This window comes from Xenopus tropicalis, chromosome 6 (assembly GCF_000004195.4).
Source record: "Xenopus tropicalis strain Nigerian chromosome 6, UCB_Xtro_10.0, whole genome shotgun sequence".
NCBI classification, from domain to species: domain Eukaryota; kingdom Metazoa; phylum Chordata; class Amphibia; order Anura; family Pipidae; genus Xenopus; species Xenopus tropicalis.
Genome location: NC_030682.2, coordinates 29,130,701 through 29,147,188, shown reverse-complemented (window position 1 = coordinate 29,147,188; position 16,488 = coordinate 29,130,701). Strand labels below are relative to the sequence as shown.

The following is a 16,488-nucleotide window of genomic DNA, read 5'->3' as shown; positions in this document are numbered from 1 at the left end:
CCCCATGGGGCAGACATATTTAGTGTGAATAGGTGACTCTGAGAGCAGGTTTTAGTTTCCCTTTTAAGTAAATACAGACATTTACCTAGAGAGCCGCTCTACACCAGAACTTTTAGTACGGCTACAAGCCGTTCCGTGGCATCATCTCCCCATTCCCAACAATAAATAGTAACAAAAGCTTTATTGGAGGGCACTTGTACTGCACAACATGGTGCTTGAGTCTAGGCAGGAGTCAGTGGTGTGTGCGCTGTGGGGAATTTTTAAGGTTTCTTTTCACAGTCCGTGATGTCTCTTTCTGGAGACTCTGAAGTCTCTCCTGAGCCAGTTCTCTGATTTCCATATCGGCCTGTTCATCCATTGTCTTTCTAATGCACCCGATGAGATTCTCCAGTCCTTGACCAGTCGCAGCCGAAACAGGAATGATGTGCTTAAACTCTATGGGCCTTTCTGGTACCAGCTCATCCGGCAGCAAATGGAAGTTTCCTACCCAAGGAGACAGTAATCATCCACATGAATTACACACAGGCATTACACACAACTAGGCCTCAGGAGAGGCTAACGCTAAAGTCACACAGAAAGCTGAAAAGATAAGTTATCCACCCAGCACTTTTTAACAAACTGACAAATAGCTGGAGAGTTGAGGGTTTAGTGCAGTTCTGTAGCTAAGTTCTCTGAAAACCCCATTTAATTCAGCTTATGTGGAGAAACGAAGGACTCGGAACTCGCAGGATTTGCAGAAAAAATTTAAAAAAATTTAAATGTGGATATTGCACATTAAATCATTTTTTTGAATTTTTCTGCAAATCCTGCAAGTGCCAAGTCCTTCGTTTCTTTCTTTCTCTCTCCCCTATTTCCAGCCAGATTGCTTCTTCTGAGGCTACAATTTTAGAGTTATGGTGTGTGTGGAATATGTGCCAATAACAGTGCTGATCCTTCCAGTGGTGCCCATGGAGACAGCCGTGCAGCCCATGATGGTGATATTAGACCAGCACACAAAGGCATGCAGTTTCCCTTTAAATAAATAAATAAGAACCTACCTGCAGGATTTTCAAGTTGCTTTAACAATTCTTCAAATTTCTCATTCGCATTCGGTAGGTCCATCTTATTGACTGCGAGTAGGGCCGGTTTATCTAGAAGCTCCTGCTTGTATAACTGTAGCTCCTGAGTGAATATTTTATGCAATTAGATGATATAGCATGTATTATTTCATTGGCATACTATACATTACATATACACAGCCAAGGTAAAACCCAAGGGGTTGTCCATTGCTCCTGTAAGGGAGAAGTGTTGGCTGCACGGGGGCAAATACGGTGCATGTTCAGGATTCTGCCCAGGCCCAGACTGGCAATCTGTGGGTTCAGGCAAATGCCCAAGGGGCTGCTGTAAGATGCCATAGACACTCACTATTTATTGGGCTGGTGGGGGGCTGTTTGGGCCTCTGTATACTTAAAATGCCAGGGCCTATTTTGTATCCCACTCCAGACCTGATATTGCCTCTCCTTCTTTTAGTGAAAAGACTTTTATATTATATATCATCATGCACTAAACCCATTTTCACACTTTATCTTCCACACACAATTCTGCCAGAGGGTGCTGAATGTACTGAATTGTGAACAGTAGGTTCAGACTCACCAATGTCAGTAGCAGGACTGTTTCAAAAGCAGATCTGTACGGTGTACTGGCGGAGAGCTGAAATCCTGCCACATCCACCTATGGAGCGCACAAGCACGCACAGTGAGGGAGAGGTAGATGAGAGCACCGAGCAATGCAGGGAAAAGCAACATGGCGTTCACTTACAACAAAGAGAAGTTGCCTTGTCCTTTCAATGTGCTTCAGAAACTTGTGTCCCATCCCTCTGTTGTAATGAGCCCCCTCAATTAAACCCGGCAGATCAGCAACTGAAATCTAGCGCAGGGCAGATAGAGAGAACACAAAACCTTTGTTATGTATAATGTATGTATATATGCATAATGCTACATATATCTAATATAGCCATTAATAGTGTATATCCTAATTATATACACATATATGTATATGTAGGTAGCACCAGAACTCTACCAATCTCTAGTAAATGCTGCAATACTACAGTACCAACCTACTGTATATACACACAGCTCAAGTCTAACAGACGGGGCAGAATTGCACCAGTGCAGTTCCCCATAGCAACCAATAATATATTCACTTTTATTTATTAACTTGTAGTAGACTGATCGAAGCCAATTTCTGATTGGTTGCCATGAGCAACTACACCCGTGCAATTCAAAACCTATGTTAGTAAATGAGCCCTACTGCCCGTCAGAACCAGGCTACCACCCAGCAAGGTTGCAGATGGGCCCTTTTACATAACACTGAGTGCATCAATAACCATCCTAGTAAGAGGGATCTTCAATGCCTCTATTTGGAGGGAGAAAAAAAACCAAGAAACCTATTTTGGTAGGACAGACCCTATCAAATATACAGGGGGTTCCCGCAGATTGGGATGGTGTATGGAACTTATCCCACAAAGGGTGTCGATACTGCTTTTACCTCCATAACATTCTATATATATATGTTCTTAAAATATATATACTATACATAACATCATTTGGGTTAATTACTGGCTTTTATGTAAAGGATTCATGCATCGAATGTCGCTGACTGCACCGAAGGATCATTACCTCTGGTACCATATCATGGCCTCTTATTATGGAAATCTCAAGCCTCTTTTAAAGATGAGAGAGTGATAGGCAGGGAGGCTGCAGTAACTAAGCATAATGCTGTGCGTAGCAACTCTGTCTTCTATGTAAAACCCTGTTAGACTGCACCAAGGCTGCATTCATGCTTTCAGCCCTGTCGTCAACATTTGTTACCTATCTGACTTACCTGCTTATAATCAGGATACATAATTCTACCCAGCTCTGGTTTCACAGTTGTGACTGAAATATAGAAAATTAAAGGAATAAATATGTTACTCTATTCTAAAAGGGAAACTTACAATAAAAGGAATGGATAAACTCCCATATATCAGGGGTTCTCATTTACAACTGATTCACACAGTAAAGAGAAGATGAAACCTCCGGTTACCTGCTGGGGATGTTAATTCTAACTGCCTGCCCAGAATGTGCCCAGCACATACCCCTCTGTATTGAGAATACACCCCTGCCTTAAATGTGGCAAAATGCTTCCAGCAAATATAGAGCACAGCCCAGGGGGCACAAAACATCACTTCCAGTGCCGACTGCATTCTGGGTGTGCTACAGGGTGCCCTCCCTGCCACTGTGACTAATAACATGCCCAGGAACCCATTAGTGTGTAGCATGGAACCGCTTGCCTCTGATATACTGTAGGCCATAAAGCAATACATATAAATACCTTCCAAGTAGTCTTCCGAGGAGGTAATGTACAAATGTATATTAGAGTGATATCTGCAGACCCCTCTGATACTAATTTCGGTTCCCAAGGGTCTGAGTAATGTCGATGCCCTGGGGGCACAGGAGCAATAGGTGTGAGAAGCCCTGACCTACAGTGTTACTGTGATTGGTAAGTGAAGATCCGGGGGCATTTGGCTTCTGATGGCTGCCCAGTATAAGGTAAAGCTGTACTTACACGCATACTCTGCAACCTGGGGTTTAGCGTGGGAAATTCTGCTGAGCAGAGAGGATTTTCCTGCATTGGGGAACCTGAAAGCATAGCAATAATAAATGCAGGCACAGTAAGGAGCATTTACTAAATACATGCAAAACCCCCTTTAGAAAGTGCCACAAACCCAGTATTAGTAAAGAGTGGCTGAGCAGTAACAGTATCTGTACAACCCAAACAGAATGTAAGCTCTCATGGGCACGACCAACTGTGACCATGAATCAGTTTCTCTTTTTGGTCTTGTACTGAAATCCCTTTACTCAGTAAAGTGCTGCTCAAAATGATGGCCCTACATAAACCGTAATAATTATAAATATCATGACAAAAATTTTATAATTATCCAAGGATCTTAATGGACATTGGAGCCTCAAATCTGGCCTGGCATGATTCATGCCCCTGTCTATATCCAATGTCCCAATCTGGCTAGCAGTTAGTAGGCTGGCTCCACCACACGCTCTTGTCTTGGCAGCAAAAGGTCAAATACCCAGACTTGAAGAAAGTAAATGGAGGAAGCCTAAACGCAGAACTTTACTGCAATTAACTTTATTGAAAAGTACATGTTTCAGGCCCACAGCCCTTTCTCAAGTGCATAATGTGATTGAGTACAAATAGGTCAAACATGTAAAAACCCCTCCCTCACACACAAACCATTGGTGCAATGAAAGTCCATAGGCGGGGTTGTGGATTAACCATCCATTGTCCAACATTGTACAAGAAAACCTTGATGCCCCAGAATTACCCTAACAGGTCTTCCAAAGGTTGTGGCCCTTTAATGGGATGTGGACTTCAATATTCTAAGAAAATGTAATCTGGTCTTCCCTTTTTATTTTTTTGTGGTTTTTGAATTATTTCCATAGTTTGGATGCTGGGGCTCGCTTGGCTGAAGCAGTAATTTGCATGTGAGAATGGCCAAACTCCCCCGAAATGCCATCCCACCAGCTAGAATGTAAATCGCCGGTGGGATGGCATACACGGTGATTTGCAGAAATCGCTGAAGTTGCCTTGAGAGGAAACTTTGGCGATTTCGGTGCCGCGTATGCCATCCCACTGGCGATTTACATTCTAGCCGGTGGGATGGCATTTCGGGGGAGTTTGGCCATTCTCACGTCCAAACTACTGCTTCAGCCGGGGAGATTAGTCGCCCATGACAAGGGAGATTTGTTGCGCAGTGACTAATCTCCCCGTCTGTCACAGCCCTAAACTCCAGAAAATACTCTGCCATAAACAATACTGGGAATTATCTCTGCTAAAACACACGTAGAGACAATTATCAGTAAATGATCAGCATTATCTTTTTTAGTAGCCATGACAAGTAGCTGCTACTAGTAGCTCTGTGTGTCTTCACCCTTAAGAACTAAAGTAAAAAGAGACAATCCTTTGGGTATGTTTTTCTTAAAAAAACAAAAAACAAAACCTACAGCACAGGCTTAGAGCAGGCTTGTAGGAAGGGAGTAAAAGCATCTAGACCCATATGCCTTATCTATGACTGACATTCCCCTCCGAGCTGAGGCAACTTTCCAGCTAATGTATCTACATGGTTTAATGGAGGCATGGAATGGCCTTTAGTTGCTATATATAGTGCCCAGAACTCATCATTTCCATAGATCACAAACTCTTTTATATTGAAATATGCATAGTCAGCCTCCTCTGCATTCACTGGCTCCCTTTGATTCTCCCAGTAACATTGTCCATTGCACAGGAACATCAGAAAGGGAGCATTTTGATGTCTGGATATGATCTTATCTTCTGAACTAATCCATACACAGGTAATGCTATGAAATTCCACAAAGATGAAAGTACCCGCAAAAGTAGCAATTTCTTACTGCTACCTTTATTGTTCCAATAACCTGATTATAGGCCTCCAACCAACGGCTCTTTGTTATGTTAGGCCTGAAGCCCTGCTCCAATGTAGCCATTAACATCACAGGCTGGTTTGATCAACACTTGTGCTATAATGGGGCAATTATGTGGCACCAAAATACACAGGGGGAGCCAATGCAACGTCTCCTAACACAGAGCCTTTCTATTGCTAACCTGCTATCCAAGGCCATGTACACAAGACTGGATCAAATGTGCCCAAGGTGATATACATGAAAAAGGAAAAAAAATATATTTTGGTCAAATTATGAGATGATCCACTTCACTGGAACAGGCAAATTAGAATTTTGGAATAGTTGAAGGCAGAGGAAAAAAAAAAGAAGCAAAAAGATGGATGGGTTCAATCTTAGTTGGGAAGTCCAAATGGACTCCATATTCCTTAATAATAACTTGCTAGTAAAAACGGCTATCAACTGAGGCGCATTCACCACAACGCTGGAGTTCATCAAGCTAATAACATGAGCCTAATAACAAGGGTCATTATCAAAATATAAGAAGGAAATAATGACGCTAAAGTGCGATTCTATATTCACATAGAAAAGGTCAGTCCCAGTAACACATTTAACCGTATATGTCTTTAACAATGAGTTATTTCTTTCTCTTCCGTTGTGAGTCCCTGGCACATTTCCTAATTCACTTTATTAGTACCCTATTTATCTACATGACCTTCTGAAGGGGAGGGGGGGGCTAATGGGAGCAATTCTCTTTTGCCTGCTCAATAGGAACCAAGTGTGAATAACAGAGGTCAAGTTAACCTGACTCTTTTCCTAGGCCAAATGACCGGCATCTCGGCTTGTAACAAGCAGCTAATTTCCTCCTGACTATGGTCAAAAGAAAGCAAAGCCACTGCTTCCTTTTATTTCCAAAAACAGTTTTCTTTTCATTCATGCTCTCTGCTGCTTCACTCCTCCAGTAGTGCAAATAGTCCTTAGCAATTTGCCTTTTTTTTTTTTTTTACCAATTTGGATTATTTAGTGGCACTTTTTTGTTCCAGTGGAGTGCACCTAATGCATCATATCCTATGGGTATTTCGTCTGCCATCGTTTAAATTGCACACCCAGTCTTTGACTGAAAGGGGACGATGGGAATTGTAGTTTGAGTTGGGGAATGAATACATGACTTTTTCTGGAATTGCTGTACTGTGTTTTATCATTTTCATTATGAAAAAGACTTGCTTATTTCTTACCATAGCTAACAAGATTCTAGGAAAAAACCCACAAAGCCTGCATGAAAACCAAAATAATCAGACACCTCTATAAAACCAGTGTTTTCATTCTGTTTCATCAAAGGAACATTCTGAGAATAAAACTCCGTATTATGCAGCAGTTACTTTTACTTCAAAGGAAAGGTCACAAATGATCAAGATAAAATGAAAATACAAGAACAAAACAAAGTAGATCTAAATGCTCATTTAAGTGCCCCCATAAGCCCTGTGTGAAGCTAATTGAATCCCACTTTAGCCCAATTTCACATTTCAGGCAGCAACTATTCAAAGGCCAATTGAAGAGCACTTTGCCTATGCACAGGGTATGGTCGCAGGAAGCTATATAGGTGCATAATGTATGTAACATAAATCCCATGCGAGCTCAATTACAAGCTATAATTTAATGTGAATAATCCTTTGAAAGGTAAGAGAGGGAGGGTGCATTGCTATACTATTCCCAGATTGAATGCCTAACACACACCAGGAGTCAGGATGTTGAACCTCTGGCCCTTGAACTGTTATTAAACAGATTTTAGACTGCTGGATTGACATCCCTGACTGTCTGGACTGGGATTCAAAATAGGTCCTGGCATTTCAAGTACACAGAAGCCTAAACAGCCCCCCACAAGCCCAATAAATAGTGACTGTCTATGGCATTTTACAGCAGCCCCTCTGGCATTTGCCAGAACCCACAGATTGCCAGTCCGGCCAGTCTGCCTTATTCATTATTTGGCCCAGTCTAAACTCATCCTCTTTCAACATCAGGGGGTTACCTATATGTACCACTAAATATGTTGTTTTCCTTTTCTTATATGGTGTTGGCAGGTGCTCCTGCATATCCAGAGTCTAGAATCCCAGCACCAAGCTCACACGGGCTTCTAAAGGAGCACACTGGCTGCTCACTCAGGTTAAAAGGAACCTTATATCAATGTAAGTATGTGTGCAGTTACACATATTTGATGCACTGTACATGACCAGCAGAGTGAAACTGTATCCCCTCAATTCTATTGTCTTTATTGGTATTAAAAGTACAAAGACTTTCCCCACAGAAGAACAGATAAAGCCCATAGTGTCTGATGTATGTCACCATACTATAAGGGTAACTCCCACGGCCCTGCAGTACTCACCCTACTAATCCAACGTCAGAAATAAGTTTCAGGTCAAGATGGATTATTCTTTTCTGTCCTTTAGACGGCAGGAAATCTGTTTGGAAAACACCACCTTGCCCACCTCTGGCTACTCGGATTTCGTCTCCCTCCTTATCTAGCTCCCCTACAAACAACATGATTTGTTATAAACCCAACTTCCACTTACCCTTTTCTAAGCACTTTTGCAATCTATATATATTTTTTTTCTAGTTTTCAAGATTTTCAAGGTCTGTGCCTATCAAATATATGTATATACACACACACACACACACACACACACACATATATATATATATATATATATATAAAAAGAAAAACAGGGGAGATATTAGCAGTCTTTGAGGGTTGTAATGAAAGGCACTAAGTTTGCCCAGGAGCAGTAATCCATAGCAACCAATCAGCAGGTAGCATTTATTGGTTACCTGAGTAAAAGCAAATATCTTATTGGCTGCTACGGGTTACTGCTACTGGGCAAACTTAGTGCCTTTCATAACATATGGGGGTTTAACTAATATAATAAATTTAATACAACAGTGGCACCTGCTGTGAATTTTAGCCATCGGGCTACAATTGGCCAAAAATGAATTTAGCGAGGGAAGTCCTGTGATGTTGCTCTGCTTGGAACTGTTCAGTTTGGTGACTCTTCTCTGCTCACTAACTATTCTCTTATTAAAAATCTTTACCTTATTACCTTTTTATCACATAATTACATTTCAGCAGATAATGTGTTAGTAATATCTTGAAAACTAGAAAAAAAGACAGCTCTGAGCAATTTTACATTCATTTATTTTGAGGGCAGGAAAGAGGGCAGCCTGCAGTAAATAGCTTATGGCTAATATCCACTTACAGGTAGTGCAGGTTACACTGGCAATAATAAACAGTATTACAGGAGATGTGCAGCATAATATTACAATTATCAGCATGGCCCTCAGTATCTGTAGGCAGGATATGGAAAAAAATAGTGCCAGCAAGTAACACAGTGCTGTACATTCCTTTATAACAAACAGGGTCTTACAATAATTTAACAATCAAGGGTTGAAGGGTTAAAATAGGGTCAAAATTGTTGCTGTACTTGTATGGGCAGGTGTTTAATAAAAAAACAATTTAGCAGTACAGGTACTAATTTGCAGCTTTGCAGGAAGGACCTAGATTTAACTGAGAAATGTTGAAAGGAGTGATAAAGCAAAGATAAAGTACATTTTTTAGAGTTTTTAGTGAAACATAAAAAGCAGAAATTGGCATTGTAGTAATTTACTTTTCCAGATTACACTTTCAGCCTGCAAAAGCTTGCAGTGTGGAAAAATAACAAATATAAACAATATAAAACCACAAAAGGCACTAGTTATAAGAAGATAAGAGATCTCTTGTGTATACATGTTCTTCAGGTATCTGACTTCCTCTCTAAGAAAGATCCTTCATTCCAGAGTCTGGGCAGCTCTCCCCTCCCCTAAGAATGCGGAATGTGTGATCTGAGCTACCAAGAGCTAGCTGCAAGCAGGAAGCTACTTTAAATGGCAGCTGATGTCTTAAGCAAATGGAGAAAGATTCTAGAGCTGTTTATTCGGGTATGGTAATGGTTCTGCAGAGTAAATATATTGTTCTAGGTGGCACCAACGTGGCAAATCTATTGGCAGTAAAATGCCAAAATGACTTTCCTTCTTCTTTAAAACCCAGCCCCCCACAACTGGCCTCCCTGCTACCTATCCATGCAGGATATCCCATTTAAAAATATTCCTACTTGTCTACTTGTTAACCTGCCATAAACATGCATCGGTATGCAGTGCAGGTCACAGACACCATTATCTACCTGCTCAGATCCTCGCTGACAGTTCGCTGACACAGAGCAGTGTCAGACTGAGACTGCAGGGGCCCACCAGAAAGCCCTATACAATGGGCCCACTCTCACAAGTTTAATTCCTCCTCTCCTCCCTCAAACTCTTTATTCTCCTAGTCTCTACATACTATACTCTATTCTTCCATCTATCAAGCTTCCTTGTCCCCATACAGAATTAGTGAATGACCATGAAACACGCTAAATAGATAGAAGCAAAAGGGTCCACTGACACCTGGGCCCACTGGGAGTTTTCCTGGTATCCTGGTGGGCCAGTCCAACACTGACACAGAGCCTGCTGGAGCACTCATAGTTAAAGTTAGGTCTGGGAGCAGCTTCAACTTCGGAGAGGTAGCAGGGAGGGGGACCAGTGGGGCCATTTGAAGGTGGCTTAGTTCTCCCCCATATGTAATCAGAGGCACTAAGTGCAGTTATAGGTGATCAGCTACCTGCTGATTAGTTGCTAGGGGTTACTGCTCCTGGACAAACTTAGTGCCTTTTATTACATAGCCCCCAAAAATGGGTGTAACTTGTTGCAGCTGCTATGTCATGGATGATATTTTATCCCAACTGTCGGTTTTTGGAAACACTACTTTTGATGAATAATACAGGGGCTAAGTAACTTACCAATTTTGACTCCATGCTCAGTTGTAATGACAATTCCAGAAGGAACTTCTACCTGACAGACCTCCCCTGGCTGGCCCTTCAGTGCCCGCACACTATGAGAAAAGAACATTTACTTGTAAAAAGACTGCCAGTAAAATAAAACAACAAATGCTTCTTATTGTGAAACCAAATGTTTTTGTAAGTGCTATGCCTTGTGTAGGCAGCTATAAACACAGTTTCAAGTAACTAAAAACAGCATGATCACTAGGCATATACTCGTGTAGTAGCTGATATTCCCATATCCAGTCTGAATTGAAACATGGTGCTTCCCCCCAGCTATATCTCCACATTTGTTTTTTGGTTCACTTTACCTGCTGTTGCCTCCAACCCCACCAATGAAGCGCTTATGAGGAAACTTGTCTTTGATTTTCTTTAAAGTAACTTCTTTTTTTGCCACCAGCTTAACATCACCTCCTTTCCCTCCTTGACCTCCTAAACGGGGAAGGCCCATTCCACCGGCACCACCTTTAACATAGATTCTCAGGTTGTCTATGAAATTCCCATACTACAAAAAAAAACAAATAACATGAAATTCTGATCTAATCCTATGATAAATGCAGAGAGTCAAGTGATGCAATAGTTAGCAACAGTTCAAGGGTAAATACAACAGACCAGCAACACCCAAAGACTGAGGCTGCTGAGCTGCTGCAGAAGTACAAGAACATAATGGCCCTGTTTCACATTCTCCAGGTTATATGGACAGCTTTTTAATGCTCAAAAACTTTGTCCCCCACCCCATCTGAATTTTAAAAAAAATGGTCCTTTATTTGTAGTTAAGACTGCGCTCCACCCTCAGTGCCAGTGCCACCCTCTGGTGCAGTTCTATGGGCAGAATGCTCAGTTGATAAGACAGGCAATGAGTGCTCTGGCTATTCAGGAGTTAACTGTTTGTGGCCACTCCCACTGGTGTAAGCCCTTCAAATAATAGAAATAATGTTGCATTGCCACAAAACATATTGAAATCCGGTGCATTTGTGCGTGTGTGAGAGAGGTATAGGGATTGTAAACTCCACTGGGCAGGGTCTCATGTATAATCTCTGCACATAAGGTAGAGGCACTGTGTCAAAAAAAGATAATATGACATATGAATAGCTAAACCTAGCAAATCCCTGCCATCCCCTAATTCTATTTAATATAACCGGCCACTTCCTAACACAATAATCATAAGCATAAAATTACAGTTCCACCAGCAGCTTAATGTACATTTAACCAACCCACTTTAACAAGTCCCTAGTAAGCTTGCCAATACTATATATATGCCCTTATATATCCCCAGGAGCCCTGGCCTCTTACCCCCATATTTAGCCGGTAACTCTCCAGCTTTTTTACACTTTATTGTATTTATTATATCACTTGTCCTCCCTGTGTGTAATTTTGTATTCTGTAAGATTGTACAGCGCTGCGTACCCTTGTGGTGCTTTATAAATAAAGTTATACATACATACACACATACACTACAACTCCCAGCATCCCCCTCTGGCTGTCAGTAGGATTATGTGTTGCTTCGGAACAGCTAGAGGGCTGCAGGTCTGATATCGCTGATAGTATAACTATTCCTGGGGTAAATGACCTCTTAAAAGCTCAGCTCAGTAAGTGTGTGTCAGTCAGAGTGCTGGGAGATAATAGTACAGCCTATGATAGCGATAGAGGAAATACACGGACCTTCCTGAGCAGCGGCCGGCAGCACCAAACCATGATTCCCAGCAGCCCAGGCTTCTATCTCACTATAACAACTGCCTGAAATCAGCCCGCACCGGTCCCACCAGTAATATTCCTCCCCTGTCAGTGCGGCATGACACGGTGCAACTGCTAAAGCTTCCGCCTGATACATCAAGCCAAGCGCAGGAGTTCCGGGAACGGTGGCATTGTAATAATGTGATTGTGCTGAGCCAGTGTCAGGCTCTTCCAGTGTTAGTGAATACAGGGAGACACGGGCTGGGAAAGGGGTACGAGTGCTGGGATTTCTGTGCAGCAAAGCAGGGGGCCTCTTGGCCCATATATATATATATATATATATATGGAGGGATTTAGGTTGGACATTCCTGTTTTATTTGAATCTCCCCTTTTTCCCTGCGGGGGCAATTGTTCCCTAAAAGCTGGCTATGCAACTCCCCTTCAGGACCAAGTAAGCAGCCTATTGGCCTGTGTATGGGACTTTAGGGAAGATCTGCCAGATGGCATGTGGCCAGATATCTATTGGGCAGTTTAAAGCTGGCCATACACGCACCGATACTATCGTACGAAACCTCGTTTCGTACAATATTCGGTGCGTGTATGGCATGTCGGCGAGTCGACCGATATCGCAGGAGGCTGCTGATATCGGATGACTCGCCGATCGGCCAGGTTAGAGAATTTTGATTGGGCGCCATAGAAGGCGCCTGACCAAAATCTGCCGTCAGGGCTGAATCGGCAGAAGGAGGTAGAAATCCTATTGTTTCTACCTCCTTATCTGCTGTTTCAGCCCTGACTGTGTGTGGCGGATCTGACGATGTTTCGTGCGACCGATGGTCGCACGAAACATTGTCAGATCGCCACGTGTATGGCCAGCTTAAGAATTGGCCCATTGGCCTCTCAGGCTACTGAACAGATGTTCATTGTATGGCTACAGCATTTGCGCCCGGGTCATTTTGATCTAATGGTGTACAGTCACAAAAGTAGTTATTCATTTATTACGTCTAAAAACTGCTCACAATTTTATTTAAACTATATTATTTGAAGCGAATGTAAACCCCCAAAATAAATGAATTTAAAATTGCTCTTTGCTCAGCAATTTACATGAATCACATTTACTTTTCAAGATGTTAGCAGATTTGAAACTAATATGAATTTCAACCAGCAGAGCCACCTGCTAATTATTTTGATTAGGGATGCACCGAATCCAGGATTGGGTTCGGTATTCGGGCAGGATTCGGCCTTTTTCAGCAGGGTTAGGATTCGTCTGAATCCACGGTCCTGGCCAAACAGAATCCGAATCCTATTTAGCAAATGCTAATTGGAAGGGATAAATGTCTTCGTGAATACAGAAGTGGAAACATTTTCATGCATGCCGATGTTTAACCCTTCCAAATGCTAATTAGCATATGTTTATTAGGATTCGGTTCGATTCATTATTCAGCTGAATCCCTTACGTTGCATTCGGGAGTTTAGCCCAACCTGTAACACTGGGTTTGGTGCATCCCTAATTTTGATATTTTGTTGCATTGTCAAAGCTTCCCAATGGCGTAGTTACGCAAAGTAAATTCACCAAAATTTGGGTCAAGGGAATTGCTGTGTTGTGGTGAATTTTTGGTTTTGCTGGAAGTATGTCAAATATGACATTTAACACTTTTATCCCCAGAAGTCATTAAGCGTACTATAATTAGTAGCTGGTTTTACAACTTGTGTACAAGCTCACAGCTTAGAGGTCGGAAAGGGTGATGTGTTAGCCAGTCAAAATGTTTACAGGGTAACCCTTTTGAAATAAAAAATAACAAAAGTGGAATAAAGGTGATACCTTTATTGGCTAACTAAGATAACCATAGCAGACAGCTTGAAAAAGGAACTAAAATGTTCTGAAAGCTTGCTATGGTTATCTTAGTTAGCCAATAAAGGTATCACCTTTATTCCACTTTTGTTATTTTTTATTTCAAAAGGGTTACCCTGTAAACAGCTTAGAGGTCCAAACACCAGTCTTGAGTGTCAAATCCTAGAAACTCACTTAACCAACAACCACCGGTGCAACATAGGATGATGTCATTATTTCCCTATGCATTTGGTCAGCAAGCCAACACCATGGCTAAAGTCAGTCAAGATGAAAGTTTGGGCAGCTGTTGTTAAAAGTTCCCCAGGACATTAGGATCTTGAGATGAAAGGACAATGGCAGGCATTTAGTACAGCCAAATTCAGTGTGAGGCGCAAAGCGCAGGCTGCACTAAAGCCCTCTGTGCCGTGCCATGGTGTGTGTAGGCCGTATTTTAAAGATATTTTCAGTATTAAGCTCTGGTGTTTTCATTTCTAATGAGTCAAAAATGTCATTTTATATTGGGATGTCAGGCCGCATCCATAGCTTGTAGGGAGATTATAGAGCTTGAGAGGCGATAAAGAAGGTTATGACATAAAGGAAAAAAGCAAAAAAGCCTTTCTGCAAGGCAGAATCTGCAGCTAATTTCAGAAACTCATGTAAATGGAAATCATTTTACACTCTTAAATTAAATCCAGTCAAAATGCAAAGGAGGGTTATAAACTATTTAAGGTAAAATAGCTAGTACTTTACTCTTGAGAATATATTTTATCAATGTGTTATTCATAAACTGTTCACGTTCAGAAATCACATTTGTAAATTTAGTTCTGCAAAACCACCCTCTATTTACTTCCACTTGCACTAGTGTGTGTGTGTTTATCTATAGACATGATGTAGGTTCCCCCCCAAGTTTTGCATTGAGCCATTCTGTGGGGAGTGTGCCCATTATGAGTTATTTCCACTTGCTGTTGCCCTGTGCACAAGCTTGCTCACTGTTGTGATCTCATGTATAACACATTGTTCTACATTAGAAATACTATTGACTCAGACAAATATCTGGCCCCCTTGCTGTGATGCAGGACCGTAGGAGGGGCTTCAATATAAATATTCACTAAGCAGTCCAGCTCTTACCTCTCATTCTTAGAACAGAAGCCGGCTCAGGTCTGTGTGCCACAAACATTGTTACACTTCAGGCTAAACATCTGTCCAGCTGTCCTATCCATCTATACACCCAGCTCTATCTATCTATCTATCTATCTATCTATCTATCTATCTATCTATCTATCTATATCATCTATCTATCTTTCTATCTATCATCTATCTATCTATTATCTATATCATCTGTATCTGTCTTTCTTCACCTGCTATAATATATCTATTTATGATACATTTTATGCTGTAAACGTGCATTTTTTTCAGGTGTTACCCCATATAATCTCCATACGTGAGTAAACTTTGCTTTGATATTATATGTGTTAAATAATGTCATTTTTTCTCCTGTATCTGTGAGCATGTTGACTTAGTATATGTGTGTGTGTATTATATATACAAAGATAATAAAAAACTACTGTTTTTGATATGCAGTCAGTTGCTGTCTGTATAAGTGTGCAGTTTGTGTATTTTACACCCTCCCCAATAGAAGATATGGTTTCAGTACAATGAGATGTGTTTTATACAATGCTGACTTGTTGGTGTCTCAGCTCCAAGGCAACGTTTGTATTGCTGGAAAATACATGTAGTTATGGGTAATATTTAGTTTTGCTTTTCAAGACTTTAAAGGGGAACCTTCACCCAGAAACAACTTTTTTTTTTTTTTAGAAATTATAATTCTAAGCAACTTTCTATTACACAATAAAAAATGTTCAGTGGTTTGAAAGTTATTTGTAGATGTAGTTGCTATTGAAAGGAGCATCTGTCTGTTTGCATTCTCTGTTCTCCTGGCTCTGACTCCTGGAAGCTGATTACCAGTCCTGCAGGAGAAGTGGCGGGTTTTACATGCAGAGCAGCCAGAGAATAGAAAGGGAAAAGTAATTGCCAATAATTGCCATTACCATTACAAATCATTTTAAACAAATTAAAAAGCTGTAATGAATGTATATTGGAAAGTTGCTTACAATGACATTCTCTTTCATTAGGCAAAAATAGGTTTTGGGGGTGATAGCCCCTTTATTTTTTTCATTGTATAACCTGACTTTGGCCAGAGGGAGAGAGAGTACTGATCCAAACACTGCTGGGCATTGTGCTCTGTATATATACAGAGCGTGCCTATTGTGAGAAACATACAAGTGCAACAAGTGGCTATTAAATGAGTGGTGCATGAGAAAGCAGCAGGAATTAAAGGAGAAGTAGCAAGCTGTGTACATGAGAGAGGGTTAAGTGCAGTCTCCCATTTACTTTCCACAAAAAACGAACACTTCAAAGCTCACAGAAAAATAAAAGGTGAAATCAACTACTGTCATTTCCTAGTAAATTGAGTTAAATGAGATCTCTGTGTAATAAGTGGAGGTAGCGGCTTCACCAAATGTCACAGCTGGACCGGGTTTAGCAAGTTTATTAAAAAAAAAATGTAACCTGAAATCATAATTTAAGCGCATTTATTTTATTAGAAACAATATTCAAACCATGAACATTCTGTCCTTTCTTA

The 16,488-nt window shown here is 41.1% G+C and overlaps 1 protein-coding gene across 1 annotated transcript; it reads right to left on the bottom strand.

Annotated features, from left to right (window-relative positions):
• Positions 1–162: 162 nt before the first annotated feature.
• On the bottom strand, positions 163–12,102 carry gtpbp10 (GTP-binding protein 10 (putative)). Its single transcript, NM_001011239.1, is given in 10 exon segments — positions 163–483; positions 1,038–1,161; positions 1,633–1,710; positions 1,798–1,905; positions 2,863–2,915; positions 3,586–3,659; positions 7,828–7,972; positions 10,307–10,398; positions 10,657–10,850; positions 12,008–12,102. Coding segments are annotated over 10 exon segments (1,152 nt in total). The 5' UTR covers positions 12,041–12,102; the 3' UTR covers positions 163–232.
• Between the last annotated feature and the right edge of the window lie 4,386 nt (positions 12,103–16,488).